Below are 15,604 nucleotides of genomic sequence, written 5' to 3'. Positions count from 1 at the left end.
TCAATTCTACAGAATACATTTTAAGGCCATTACCTGTGTGATATCAGCAAGAGGCTCCTCATCCTGCACTAACATCTGTGCAAACTGCTGTCCCTGATCTGGACTGATGCGCATTACATTTCTCAGCAAAAAGATCCAGTCTGGGGTATATCCAACCTAAAAATGGACAAAGACTGTAAGTCCTATTGCAACGTTTCATTTTTATAGTATTTAAATACTCTTATTGTTTCACTGAACTCACCTTTTTAGCATATAACACAATCTTCTGGACTTGTCCTGTTTCTGCAAAGCACTGAATGACTTTATTTGGGACATTAGCCCTCAGGTAAACACTAAGTGCCAAAGTAGGGTCCACAGATTTCACAAGATCACCCAGTTCTTCAGAACACTCCAGCTATCAACAAGAAAGAGAGATTAGTGACCCATGAATCATTTTAAAAATGAGCAACTGACACCACCTCCCTATAAATAATAGCTAATGTGATAGGCACTTACTCAATTTCCCAAAATACATTAAAAAGATGCAGGGACTGTGGTTGGTAAAGACTCAATTTGTATTCACAGCAATGTCTCAGGAGAATTCTCCTCCTGACCTACTTAAATAAATATTAAAAAGCTCACCAAGACTGTGTGACTACAGATATTATCAACTATGTGCCTTATTTAAAGTAGAATCTTGCACATGTAAGAATATTCCTTTATCATACTCACATGATCCCAATTTTTCAAAAATAAAGCAATTTTTGGCTGGCGCTGTGGCTCACTAGGCTAATCCTCCGCCTGCGGCACTGGCACCCCAGGTTCTAGTCCCAGTCGGGGCACTGTATTCTGTCCCAGTTGCTCCTCTTCCAGTCCAGCTCTCTGCTGTGGCCCGGGAAGGCAGTGGAGGATGGCCCAAGTCCTTGGGTCCTGCACTTGCATGGGAGACCAGGAGGAAGCACCTGGCTCCCTCCCGGCTTCGGATCAGCGCAGCCCGCTGGCAGTAGCAGCCATTTAGGGGGTGAACCAACGGAAGGAAGACCTTTCTCTCTCTCTCTCTCTTTCACTGTCTAACTCTGCCTGTTACTGAGAGGCTCAACAGGTTTACTGTAATGATGATTATCACAACTAGTTTGTAACCTATGTGTCTAAACAATCTAGTTTAATTATCTTCTCAAATTTAGGACTTAAGGTTAAAGACAGTACATTCTAATTTCACAGGGTCAAACATAAAAATTTTGGAATTTGTAGGCAATATATAACTCCCTCTCCACCATTCAATCTGCCTTATTCAGTCAGCTGCCCAATTTGGAAATTAGTCTTCTAATAGAGTTCCGCTTTACAAATTAAAGAGTGGATTTTCCACTTTCAAATGTTACTTCAGAGACGGACAAGTCTTTATAAAAAATAAGTTTTATGAGGCTATACAACCTAACTGAACATGCTCACTAATGAAGAGTTGACCACTGTCTAACACAAAAAGATCCCAAATGATCACTGACAAAAAAATGTAATGATACCCACAAAGCTTTCATCCTGTTACGCAGATCAACCAAGCAACTTGGCCAATCCCAAACCTCCTTAGGTCAAACTATTAGGACAAATTTGAAAAAGTTCCTCAGGTGGCTAGCAACTATTCTTCAGCAGAGACTCCTGTCCCAGCATTCCAACTCTGAGGAACTATCTTCCAGTATCCTGTAAGATTACCAGAGGCGGGGTCAAGAAATGAGGACTTAGAACTAGCAATGTAAAAATACTTCCAATAGGGGCCGGCACTGTGGCACAGGTTAGTCCTTTGCCCTCGGGGCCAGCATCCCATAGGGGTACCAATTCTAGTCCCAGCTGCTCCTCTTCCAATCCAGCTCTCTGCTATGGCTTGGGAAAGCAGTAGAAGATGGCTCAAGAGTTTGGGCCCCTGCACCCATGTGGGAGACTTGGAAGAAGCTCCTGGCTCCTGGTCTGAGAAAGGCGCAGCTCCAGCCATTGCAGCCATTTGGGGAGTGAACCATCGGATGGAAGACCTTTCTCTCTGTCTCCTCTCCCTCAAACTGTCTGTAACTCTACCTCTCAAATAAATAAAATCTTTAAAAAAATACTTTCAACATACATTAATGCTGAAAGGTATAATACAATTAAGTTATTCACCATTCAGAGTGCTTGAAATACTGCTGTCTCAGTGCTTGACAATGCTTTAAGATATGACAATTCTATACTATAATGGTGTAGAAAGGCATTTTTTAAAAATGGTGGTATGAAAGGATCAACACTGATGGATGGCTTAAACCTGATGTTTTACAAATAAATAATATCTACAGTTTGATCCTTAGTCACTATTCCACGTAAGTAATAATGTGCTCTATAAAGTATGGTACTGTGACATGAACTGTGTTAAGAGAAATTAGTAAGTACTAACTGGATATAAGAAAATAGGGAGCGGCCAGTGCTGTGGCATAGCAGATAAAGCCGCCGCCTGCAGTGCTGGCATCTAACACGGGGGCTGTTCAAGTCCCAGCTGCTCCACTTCTGATCCAGCTCCCTAACAACGTGCCAAAGAAAGCAGTGGAAGATGGCCCAAGTCCTTGGACCCCTGGACCCACATGAGAGACCCAGAAGAAGCTCCTGGCACCTGGCGGATGGAAGACTTCTCTCTCTCTGTCTCTGCCTCTCTAATTTTTTAAAGTTTCATATTTAAATTTCAAAAAAACAAGTTAACTTTTTTGTGTAACACTAATTAACATTCTGTGAAAACACTTTGGAAAACAGTATTTCACTGCTAACTGCACATCCTGTTGTCTTGTTAATATGTATGACACAAAATTTTATATACCATGTTTTTCTTACATATCCAAATATGTTTACCAGCAGCAAATACAACAATTTTGATGATGTTTAGAAGTTCTAAAAGAAATCATTAAAACACTTGTACAGATAGAAGTACTGTGTATCTTAAGTGCAGAATATGGGAGGTATTCTTATGTTACTACGTCCAAATGAGTCCCCCATACATTAAGAAATGATTACATGCTGAAGGAAGCATCTCATAAGCTTTTCCTAAAGCAAAAGGACAGCAATCTGCTTCCTCGTTAGTAGTTTTAACCTCTTATCAAGAATCCTGAATTCCACTTCAAAACCTAAACAAAACAATGATATCTTACCTCAACATACACTAAAATAAATATATTTTCAAAAGAAAGTAAGTACATACAATGAATGCTTATGCTGTTTTTATAAGCAATAAACAGATGAGGACATTTTGGTGCAGGTTAAATAAATGAATGTTACTTGTTAACACTGTATCTAACTGAATCAAAGCAAAATTATGTCAATACAAAGTAATGTACCTTATCTTCTTTTAACCATTTCTCCAAAAGTTGTTTCCGACCTTGTTGAAGTACAGGTCTACACAGCTCTAAAGATTCATACTTGTTTAGCTGTCCCTGGTCCAAAAGGATTCCAAAGTACTGAAGTAGAGGAGAAGTCTGACCTGGCTGGGCTGGGACACTCTGGAACCGACGAATGGTGTCTGGAGTACGCAAGATTCCCTTTAACAACGAGAAATATTAAGCTTACTCAAAAGTGAACCAAATATCACACTAATTACTCCACAGATCACTTAGGGCACTCCTTAAGCATGAACTGATCTATTAACACCCGATTTCAAATCTACACCATGTATAATAAAGACTCAGTCATATTTGTCCTATCTCTGGTTCAATGCTATAAAACCGATCAGAATCAGAAATATATCTTTTTATAAATGTAAAAGAGTAAGTAATAATAATAGAACAGTTATGGTTATTATTCCAAGTTTATATCAAGTACAAATTTTATAGCTAATAATAGTCTGGGGGCCGGCACTGTGGCTTAGTGGGTAAGTCTCTACCTGTGGTGCAATATCCCATATGGGCGCTGGTTCATTTCCCAACTGCTCCTCTTCCCATCCAGTTCTCTGCTTATGGTCTTGGAAAGCAATAGAAGATGGCCCAAACACTTGGGCTCCTGCACCCATGTGGGAGACCTCGAAGAAGCAACTGACTCCTGGCTTTGGATTGTCCTACCTCCGGTCATTTGGAGAGTGAACCAGTGGATGAAAGACCTTTCTCTCTGTCTCTCCCGCTGTCTGTAATCTACCTCTCAAATAAAATAAATAAGATCTTAAAAAAAAATTGAAATTGTTAATTCAGTCCAACACCAACCAACATCAAAGGTGACGGGAAGGAGCTGGCGCTGTGGCATAGCCAGTAAAGCCACGGCTTACAGTGCTGGCACCCCAAATGAGCACCAATTGAGTCCCAGATGCTCCACTTTTGATTCCACTCTGCTGTGGCCTGGGAAAGCAGCAGAACATGGCCCAAGTCCTTGGGCCCCTGCACCCACGTGGGAGACTCCGAAGAAGCTTCTGATCAGCACAGCCCCAGCCATTATGGCCAACTGGGAAGTGAACCAGTGGATGGAAGACCTCTCTCTCTGCCTCCAGCCCTGTGTATTTATTTCAAATAAATAAGTAAATCTTTACAAAAAAATAAAAAGGTGATAGAAATTGATTAAGTCCAATTTCTTATAGCTCCACCTATCACAAACAGGACAGGAATTGTTTAATTTTCAATTTTTGTAAATAAAATCGCTAGTTATCATTTATGAAGTCCAAGAATGTTACATCTAAATAACTAAACATTATTTTATCTATGTAAGCCACACCTGGAAAGATCTACATATTCTTCCTACAAGGGAAGGGATGGAACATTTGGTGTGAGTGATTCTGAAACTGCTTGGGATGTTTCAATCTCAGGGTGACAGCAGTTCCAGTCCCAGCTCCAATACCAATTCCAGCTTCCTGTAATGTACATCTTGGGGAAACAAGCAACTGGGTTCCTGTCACCCAAGTGGGAGACCTGAACTAAGTTCCCAGATCCTTGTTTTGGCCTGGCCCAGTCCCAGCTGTTGGGAAGTGAACAAAGAGTTGGAGAGATCTGCCCCTCTTTCTCTCATTTTCCAAGTAAACCTTTTTTTTTTTTTTTTAAAGAATTATTTATTTGAAAGTCAGAGTTACACACACAGAGTAGGAAAGGCAAAGAGAGACAGAGAGAGAGAGGTTTTCCATTCTGTTGATTCACTCCCCAAATGACCGCAACAGCCACAGATGAGCTGATCTGAAGCCAGGAGCCAAGAGCTTCTTCCAGGTCTCCCACGTGGGTGCAGGGGCCCAAGGACTTAGTCCATCTTGTACTGCTTTCCCAGGCCACAGCAGAGAGCTGGATCAGAAGAGGAGCAGTCAGGACTCGAACTGGCATCCATATGGGATTCTGGAGCTGCAGGCCGCGGCTTTAACCCGCTGTGCCACAGCACCGGCCCCAACCAAATAAATCGTTTTAAGAATTATTTTTAAAGCAAACAAGATCTACAGTATAGAAAAGTAATTAATCAAATGTAGAGGCACTAACAAGTAACTGTCATATTCTTCTAAAGGAAAACATAACATAAAAATGGTTAGTCATAGGATGGCGTTGTGGTATAGCAGTGAAGCCACCGCCCACGGTGCTGGCATCCCATATGGGTACTAGTTGGGAGTCTCAGCTGTTCCACTTCAAATCCAGCTCCCTGTTCATGTGCCTGGGAAAGCAGCAGAAGACGGCCTAAGAGCTTGGGTCCCTGAACCCATATGGGAGACCCCAAAGAAGCTCCTGGCTTCAGACATGCCCAGCTACGGCCACTGCAGTTATTTGGAGTGAACCAGCAGAGGGAAGATCTCTCACCACTACCTCATCATGTACCTCTGCCTTTCAAATGTTGGCAAGGATGTGGGGGAAAAGGCACCCTAATCCACTGTTGGTGGGAACATAATCTGGTGTAGCCACTGTGGAAGACAGTATGGACATACCTCAGAAATCTGAATATAGACCTATCATATGATCCAGCCATTCCACTTGTGAGAATGTATCCAAACCAAAGGAAATCAGCATCTGAAGAGTTTTCTGTACCCCATGTTCACTGAAGCACAATTCACAAAAGCTAAGACATGTAATCATCCTAGATGTCCATCACCTGTTGCCTGGATAAAGAAACTATGGTATATACACACGATGGGGGTACTACTCAGATATAAAAAAATATGAAATCCTGTCTTTTGCAACAAGATGGATGCAACTGGAAACCATTATACTTAGAGAAATAAGCCAGTCCCAAAAAGGCAGATATCATTTTTTTCCCTGATCCGAGGAAACTAACAGAGTACCTAAAATGTAATGTTTAAGAGTGAAATGGACATTTTGAGATTCGATGATTGTTTACAGTCCTTGCCTCTTCAGTTGAGGAACAGCTTTTTTTCTTCCTCTTCAAACTATTTGTTGAACTCTTTTACTTAGTGTAGGGTTAACTATATGATCATTAAGTAAATTGAAAATGGATCTTTGTAAAAATTAAGAGTGGGAATGTGATAGGGAGGAGGAAGAAGGGTTGGAGCTTGGATGGGAGGCAGGATAGGGGGAGAAGTATCCCTACATTCCTAAATCTGTATATATGAAATATACGAAACTTGTATAACAAATAAAATTTTAAAAAAACAAAGAAATTTTCAAATAAAAAGAAGAAAAATGGTTAGTTTCTTTGTAAAAAATGGTTCTGCTTCCAGTGGTATCAAACAGAAACTATGAATGTTAATCCAATCACGAAAACTTCAGTTTCAGGGTTGCTCACCTTTGGTGCATTAGCAGCCACCTTTGCTGCCTCTGAGTAATTTCCCTGGGCAAAAAGAGCATTAAATTTCCGAGCAAAGAGTTCTTCAGCACCAGCTAGGTTGTTACGGACAGCCATTCTCAAGGCCAAATCAGGATTTTGTAGGACATTGGTGATATAAGGAATGATGTTTTCTTCTTCCACACACACTGACAGAACCTACAATTTAAAGAATAAAAAATACCTGTAAATGAGAGCTGCTTTCTTGCTACCATTAAAAAAAATCAATTTTTAAAAAGAAAAACAAAAAAGACCAGGAAAGAAAAGATTAAGCAGATTTAAAAACAAATGCCATGGGGATGCTAAGACACTGAAGGATTCCTAAATTATGACCATTTGGTAACACAAATAACTTCATATTGCACAAACTCTTTTTGTTTTAATATCATCCATTCATTTTTAACATGGTCAATATCAAAGATTAAGATTTCCACTTGGGGCTGGTGTTGTGGTAGGCTAATCCTCCGCCTGCAGCATCGGCATCCCATATGGGTACCGGTTCTAGTCCAGGCTGCTCCTCTTCCAATCCAGTTTTCTGTTATGGCCTGGGAAAGCAGTGGAGGATGGCACAAGTGCTTGAGCCCCTGCACCCACATGGAAGACCTGGAAGAAGCTCCTAGTTCCTGGCTTCAGATCAGCACAGCTCTGGCCATCATGGCCATTTGGGAACTGAACCAGCAGAAGGAAGACCTTTCTCTCTGTCTTTCCCACTCACTGTTTATAACTCTACCTCTCAAATAAATAAAATCTTTAAAACAAACAAAAAGATTTCCACTGAACTGAGTTCTAAAAGACAACTCTGCATGGCTTATAAATTCTTAGGAAACACAATCATGACAACCTACAGAAAATGACTGAAGAAGCTATTAAATCAAATAAAACCTAAAGTTCACTTGGAAGAAATATAGGGTATCTCCTTTTTAATGTAAAGATTTTTTAAAAAATTTAAAATTTAAATTCTTACAAATCAGCTTGTATACTGGCTACATTTCTTTGGCACCTAACACAATGCAAGGTACAAAGCATGTGTTTATAAATACAGCATTGATAGAGTAATTCCTAAGGATTTCTGTTTGGAGAATTATTACCCTCAATCCTCCATGTGCCTGGGAAGTGCTTGGGCCCCTGCACCCACATGGGGAACCTGGAGGAAGCTCCTGGCTTTGGCCTGGCACAGCCCAAGCTGTTGCGGCCATATGGGTAGTAAACCAGCAGATGGAGGCTCTGTCTCTTCTTTTACTCTGCTTTTCAAATAAATAAATAAATCTTGCCAAAAAAAAGTGAAAAAAAAAAAAAAAAAAAAAAAAAAAAAAAAAACACCGGGGGGGGGGGGGGGGGGATATGGTTTGTGCTTTGGCATAGTAGGCTAAGCCTCTGCCTGCAGCACCGGCATCCCATATGGGTGCCAGTTCACATCCTCACATCCAGGCTGCTCCTCTTCTGATCTAGCTATCTGTTTATGGCCTGGAAAAGCAGTATAAAATGGCCCAGTTTTTGGGCCCACATACCCACATGGGAGACCTAGATAAAGCTCCTGGCTTTGGATCAGCCCAGCTCTGGCCATTGCAGCCATCTGGGGAGTGAACCAGCAGATGGAAGACTTTTCTCTCAGTAAGTCTGCCTCAAATAAATAAAATCTTTAAAAAAAAAAAAAAGAATGTTCTAGCAAATTTCTAGTAACCAGTACTTCAAAAAAATTATAGGGAACTTAGAAGGTTCCTTTATACTTTACAGTACTCAATTTATCAAATTTAGAATTTAGGCCAGAAGTTGGCTATAATGTCATCTTTCAATTTTATATTAATGAAGGCACACATCTCTCCCTTCTGGGCATATGCCCACCTATTAGCCATATTTAAGTAAAAGAATAGAGCTCAGTGCTGAGACTGAAGATTAAAACATTCATCTTGTTACTCAATCTAACACAGAAAATCTGTAGAGGGGAAGAGAAAGTTATCAATTAGATCCCAGAATCACATCTATGAACATCAAAAACATACAGTGGAATTATTCAAGTTATTTTAGTTTAAGCATTATCTTAAAACATTCACACAGCAGGAAAAATAAAAAAGGTCCCTGGCTTCACAAATACATGATCATCAGTCACTAATCTAGTTTACCAAAAAGCCAACTCACTCTTTCTGGGGGGGGGAGGGGGGGAAATCACCTCATTTGAAAGACAGTTACAGAGAAAGGGGGGGATGGGGAGTAGAAGGGAGGGAGGGAAAGGGAGAGAGAGAGAGAGGGAAGAAGAGGGAGGAGAGGAATTAATTTTGAGATTGATCTTCTATCTGCTGGTTCTCACCCCCAAATGACTGGGATTGGGCAAGGCCTAAGCCAGGAGACTCTTCTGGCTTAGTAGATAGTGGGGTTTTTCCCCCACTATCTGGGTCTCCCACATGGGTGCAGGAGCCCCAGCACTTGAGCTGTCCTCCAATGCTTCCCCAGGTACTTTAGTAGCAAGCTGGATCAGAAGTGGAGCAGTCCGGATTTGAACCGGTGCCCATATGGAACGCTGGTGTTGTATGCAGTGGCCTAACCTCCTGCTATGCCACAGTGGCAACCCCTCATTCTTGATTTTCCAAGACACATGCTACTGAATACTGAAAGCACAAAATTTTTTACAAGTAGTTTTGTGCCAGACACTAACTGGTGCTAAAAATTTAATTAAACAAAGATAAGCCCCTTTTATAAGAATAATGAATGAGATAGTTAAGTGAGCCACTTTAATTCAGTAATGACAAGTGTTATTAGGAGGGCTATGTAAGTTATAAGAGCACAAAACAGAAGCACCTAAGTTTGGAGTTGACACTAGGATAGACAGACAGGACTCTTTCCCCAGGGGAATTGTTTCTTCATATACATACTTTTCAAAAATTAATTCAATAATGAAGGGAAAAAACCCTACTATCTACTTCCTTTGTTTAGTATCCAGGAAAAATATTTATTTGGAGGGAAACTAGTAAAGGGTAAGACCAATAAATAATATGAAGTTTTTTAAATTTTAGCCATGTTTTAGAAAATAACATACCTCCTTGTCAGAATATTTTTAATTACATGAAAATACTAAAAAGCACAGAAAAAGAACTACTTGCCAAGTGGTGAGGTTTGTCAAATGTGATATATTTAGAAGTTACTATTTTCCCTATCCAACTGGAAAACTTTCCATACACCCCATAATAGGCACTGTAACATATCACTTTCTACCATTAAATATTTAGTAATACTTAATGAAGGGGTTAGGAAAGGGATACAGGTAGAACTCTCTTCTTTGTACTTGATAATCTGTCCTGTACATATAAAAAGTACAGTCCAAGACAGGTATTTGGCACAGTGGTTAAGACAATGCTTGGGATGCCCACATTCAAACTGGAAGGCCTGGTTTTAATCCTGACTCCACTTCCAATTCCAGATCCAGCCAATGGACATTCACCGTGGGAGGCAGCAAGTGATGGCTCAAATATCTGGGTTCCTGCCACCTGAATAGGAGACCTGGATTGAGTTCTAGTCTCCTGGCTTGAGGCTGGCCCAGCCCCTGCTATTGGGAGCATTTGGGAAATGAACCAGCAGATGGTATATTGCTCTTTTAAATAAAAAAAATTTTTAATTGTCTATCAGATATGACCCTAATAGTTTTTTCCATAAAGAGTCACTTCTTTTGACACTAAGCAAACACATCCACAATCCCAGATGACTTTATGCCTAATAGTTTCTCTGGAGATAGGATTAAAGAGACTGCATTCACACACTGCTGTATTCTTAGGTATGTATTATTTCATTTTTTTAAAATGGATTTTATTGTGTATATTTGAAGTTTCACAAAATGTTATAGTATACATACACAGTAAAATGGTTACCATAATAAAGTAGATTCAATATCATATTACAGTTTCTTTTCTTTCTTTTTTTGACAGGCAGAGTTAGTGAGAGAGAGAGAGAGAGAGAGAGAGAAAGGCTTTCCTTCCGTTGGTTCACCCCCCAAATGGCCCCTACAGCCAGCACACTGTGCTTTCCTCCTGGTCTCCCATGTGGGTGCAGGGCCCAAGCACTTGGGCCATCCTCCACTGCCATCCTGGTCCACAGCCGAGAGCTGGACTGGAAGAGGAACAACTGGGACAGACTCCGGCGCCCCAACCAGGACTAGAACCCCAGGGTGCTGGTGCCACAGGCAGAGGATTAGCCAAGTGAGCTGTGGTGCCAGCCTCTTTTCTGTCTTCAGAGTAACTAAAATCCAGTTATTTAACAAAAATGCCTAATACAATATAATTTAAGTAACTTTAATTCTTATGTTGCACATGAGGTGGCTAAACTTGCTCATTCTACTCAGCTATTTTATATTCTCTAACTTACATCCTCCCAATACCCTAGACCTCACAAATATATGCTTTTTTTTTTTTTTTTTTTTTTGACAAGCAGAGTGGTTCACCCCACAATGGCCACTGGGGCCGGCACACTGCGCTGATCCGAAGGCAGGAGCCAGGTGCTTCTCCTGGTCTCCCACACAGGTGCAAGGCCCAAGCACTTGGGCCATCCTCCACTGCACTCCCAGGCCACAGCAGAGAAATGGCCTGGAAGAGGGGCAACCGGGACAGAATCCGGCGCCCTGACCTGGACTAGAACCCGGTGTGCCGGCGCCGCAGGCGGAGGATTAGTCTATTGAGCTGCGGCACTGGCCTGATTTTCTGATATACAAAATTACCACATAATTTGGGAAAAAAGTTAAAGGTAATAAGTAAACTAGTAAAATAATAACAATAATAATTATTACAATGCAAGCATCAAGATTTTCTTACTTGTCCCTTTCTGTTTACTCCAATTATTCCAGCTGTGGCTTCGTGAGGTGCAGTAACAAAGATTGTTTCTCCACTGATTCTATTCATGTAGATACAGGTACCAGTCTCAAGATCATAGAGATGAATATAGCCATACTTAGTAATCAAGAATACCACATCATGCTTTTCACTGATCTGTACAAAGAAGATTAACACTTTAGCAAGATAATCAAACTAGAAACAGAAAATGAAAACATTAGTCCAATATCATTTTCAAGGTGGTGACATTCTAAAACTGGCAATAACAGGGAAATGCATATCAAAACCACAATGAGGTTTCACCTCATCCCAGTTAGAACAGCTTTCATATAGAAATCAAACAGATGCTGGTGAGGATGTGGGGAAAAAGGTACTCTAATCCACTGTGGGTAGGAATGTAAACTGGTACAGCCACTATGGAAGACAGTATGAAGATACCTCAGAAATTTGTATATAGACCTAACATATGACCCAGTCATCTCATGCCTGGGAATTTACCCAGGGAAATGAAATCAGCATATGAAAGAGTTATCTGTACCTCCATGTTTATTACAGCTCAATTCACAAAAGCTAAGGAATGGAAACCCAAATGCCTGTCAACTGAAGACTGGATAAAAAAAATGTGATATGTACACCATGTAATACTACACAGTGGTTAAAAAAAATCATCATTTGCAACAAAATGGATGAAACTGGAAAACATCATACTTAGTGAAATAAGCCAGTCCCAAAAGGACAAATACCATATGTTCTCCCTCACTTGTGATAACTAAATAGAACACCTAAAAGACAATCTATGGAAGTGAAATTGACATTTTGAGAGCAGTAACTTTGAAAAGACCTTGTCTCAACTGTTGTGGCAGTTTTTTTTTTATATACTATTTATTGAAAATAGATCTTAGTAAAAAATAGGAATAGGAATGGGGGAAGGAGGAGAAGGAGGAAGAGGGGTGGGAGTGTGGGTGGGAGGTTGTGTACACTGGGAAGAATCACCATGTTCCTGAAGTTGTAACTATGAGATGTATGAAGTTTGTATTCCTTAAATAAAAGGTTTCTGGGGGAAAAAATAAAAATGACAGTAAGTTTATATGAAAAACTAATAATATTTGAGGTTTCCTTCATTTTTATTGTACGTTTAAATATGGGATATACCAAACTCTTAAATAAAAGAACATGAATAAAATCTATAATAGAGAAGACAATTCCAGACAATGCAGGATGGCCCAATTACGAAAGTCAGAGTATCACTTTACAAAGTTTCATAATAAACTTATTTTAGAATAAGGAATATTCTCTTATACACCATTTAAATTATATAAATTTTGAGTAGTGTTCAGATTAATTTCTTTGAAGAGAGATTTTTAAAGTCCACGTATTTTATTTAAAATACCTGCATTGCAACAGGAAAGTCATTTTGCGCTTCTGGAGGGAAAAAAACATCCACTGCCTTCTTTGGAAATGGCTGGTTTCCTGTAGGAGGTGTGCCAACTTCAATGATATGTAACTGTGGGAAAGAAAATATATTAAATCTAGAGCAAAAGTAGTTTATCACAGCAATCTTACTTGTAGCCCCAAAATGGATAATCAAAGTGACTAAAATAAGTGAATGTTACAAAACTGCTTGGCAGATCCATGCCATGGACTACTCCTCAGTAATAAAAAGGAACAAATTCTGACAGACTTTATGCTTAGTGGGGAAAGTCAGTCTCAAGAGGTCATATGCTATAATATTCCATTTCTATAACTGCCAACTATGCCATAGTGCTAAGCCCCAGAGCCTCCTTCTTCATTAGGATAATTAGCTGTACTTAGAAAATGATTTTTTCCTTCAAAAGTTGCGGCAGACTACAAAAGACAGAAGAGTACCATGTATTAAATGGGCTCAAGAACCTATAAATAGGTTTTCAGATACTATCAAACAGTATTAAAGCTTTTTCAAGGGGGACATTTCAAAAAAAAAGTCCTAATCTAGTGTCTTAAGGATAATATCTAATTTCCAAAACCTGTGTCTTTTGTTTTAATTCCATCCATGCATTTCTAAGTATCAGTGCTTTCTATCCTCGTCTTCCTTGGTTCAGAGCTGATCCTAAAATTTCTGGCAGAACTGCACCTCTGAGCACATTTTACTCTTCACAAGTTCAGACGCAATTGGAGCTTGCCTTTCATTTCAGAAGTACCAAACACTTGTTTTCCAAACTTCTTAGGGACAAGATGAGGACATGTGACTCTGTCTATACTGTAGTTCAGAAAAACAGCAAGATACAAAGTTACCAGAACTCAGAGATTCTACTCTTAGAGGTAGAAATAGCAAGTCAAAATGGCTTCCAGGGATCTAGCGGTATAGTTCTCAGAACTCTGTAACATCCTTTTTAGCTGAAATCCTGGCTGCTGCCCATTTTCCCTTATTCCTCCTCATCTTCCAAGCTTGGCTGTGTTGCCTTCCTACAATTGTAAACCATCCTAAATCCCTTCATTAAACTTTTTAATGCTCTAATCAACCAAGTCTAATCAAGACTTGGTTTCTGCTATCTGCAACCAAGAACGCTAACATACAAAGTACTTCAATTTGGTCCAGGTGATTTTAATATATGGCCAGAGCTAAGAACCTCCGCAGGAAGTTTTTATAATGCAGATCATGGGTGCCACTTATTAATCAGACACTTTAAATGTATGCCACAGAAACATGCGTTTTAGCAACATTGATGATTTTTATGCGGAGTAAAGCTGGAAATATCAACTTATGGGGTCAGCTTCACGGTGCAACAGGTTAAGCCGCCTCCTGCAACTCTGGCATCCCGTATCTGAGGACAGGCTGAGTACCAGCTTCTCTGCTTCCAATTAAGCTCACCGCTATTGCATCCAGGAAAGCAGTGGAAGATGGCCTAAGTGCTTGGGTCCCTGCCATTTATGTGGGAGACAAGGAGGGAGTTCATTGACTACTGCCTTCAATCTGGACCCACCCCAGACATTGAGGTCATCTGGGGAGTGAATCAGTGACTGGATGGTCTCTTTTCCCCTCTATTTCTCCTGTCACTCTGCCTTTCAAATAAATAAATAAATGCTAAACACAAAAAAATGAACTTAAGTTCTCTGGAAAAGAAAGGATATCAACAGCTGAAAGAAAAGTGTTCATAAAAAATTACTAAGGGGGGCTGGCGCTGTGGTGCAGCAGGTTAATACTCTGGCCTGCGGCGCTGCGGCTCACTAGGCTAATCCTTCACCTCCGGTGCTGGTACTCTGGAATGGTTCTAGTCCCGGTTGGGGCGCCAGATTCTGTCCCGGTTACTCCTCTTCCAGTCCAGCTCTCTGCTGTGGCCCGGGAGTGCAGTGGAGGATGGCCCAGGTCCTTGGGCCCTGCACCCGCATGGGAGACCAGGAGGAAGCATCTGGCTCCTGGCTTCAGATCAGCGCAGCATCGGCCGTAGCGGCCACTTGGGGGGTGAACCAATGGAAGGAAGACCTTTCTCTCTGTCTCTCACTAACTCTGCCTTAAAAAAAAAATAAAAAATAAAAATAAAAAAAGCCCTGGCCTGAAGCGCCGGCATCCCATATGGGCACCAGTTTGAGACCTGGCTGCTCCACTTCCAATCCCACTCTCTGCTGTGGCCTAAGAAAGCAGAAGATGGCTCAAGTCCTTGCGCCCCTGTACCCACGTAAGAGAACTGGAAGAAGCTCCTGGCTTTGGATCAGTGCAGCTCCAGCCACTGTGGCCAATTGGGGAGTGAACCATCGGATGCAACACCTCCCTCTTTCCCTCTCTCACCCTCTCCTCTCTGTAACTGACTTTCAAATAAATAAATAAATCTTTAAATCTGAAAATTAAAAAAATAAAAAAATTCACAAGGGAAAGATTATTTTGAAATTAGGATAATAGCAGAAAGACACATTATTGAAATAATTACCAATGCAAACTTACCTTCCCTCCAGCTTGACCACGTACTGCAAAACAAAACAATGTTGATTCTTCTGCATTTCCTTCCATTTTAAACTGTGCAAAGCTAGCTGCATGTCCTTCAATAGGCTGAGATACTTTCCTATCTACAGAATACAGCTGCATAGCTCCCACCACACGATTTTGCTAA

At 40.6% G+C, this 15,604-nt stretch overlaps 1 protein-coding gene across 2 annotated transcripts in view; it reads right to left on the bottom strand.

Moving 5' to 3' along the window:
* Positions 1-15,604, bottom strand: part of CLTC (clathrin heavy chain) — an 81,307-nt gene that overhangs the window by 34,649 nt on the left and 31,054 nt on the right. For both annotated transcript variants that reach the window (XM_008271197.4, XM_008271198.4), the window contains exons 4-10: positions 15,439-15,600; positions 12,913-13,026; positions 11,505-11,678; positions 6,673-6,870; positions 3,321-3,521; positions 242-394; positions 34-156 (exon numbers count right to left, since the gene is read on the bottom strand). In XM_008271197.4, coding sequence (XP_008269419.1) covers positions 34-156; positions 242-394; positions 3,321-3,521; positions 6,673-6,870; positions 11,505-11,678; positions 12,913-13,026; positions 15,439-15,600 — 1,125 coding nt within the window. The remainder of the gene's footprint in view (positions 1-33; positions 157-241; positions 395-3,320; positions 3,522-6,672; positions 6,871-11,504; positions 11,679-12,912; positions 13,027-15,438; positions 15,601-15,604) is intronic.

Source organism: Oryctolagus cuniculus, chromosome 17 (assembly GCF_964237555.1).
Source record: "Oryctolagus cuniculus chromosome 17, mOryCun1.1, whole genome shotgun sequence".
NCBI classification, from domain to species: domain Eukaryota; kingdom Metazoa; phylum Chordata; class Mammalia; order Lagomorpha; family Leporidae; genus Oryctolagus; species Oryctolagus cuniculus.
The sequence above is the reverse complement of the archived record's forward strand: the minus strand, read 5'-3'. Positions and strand labels throughout refer to the sequence as shown.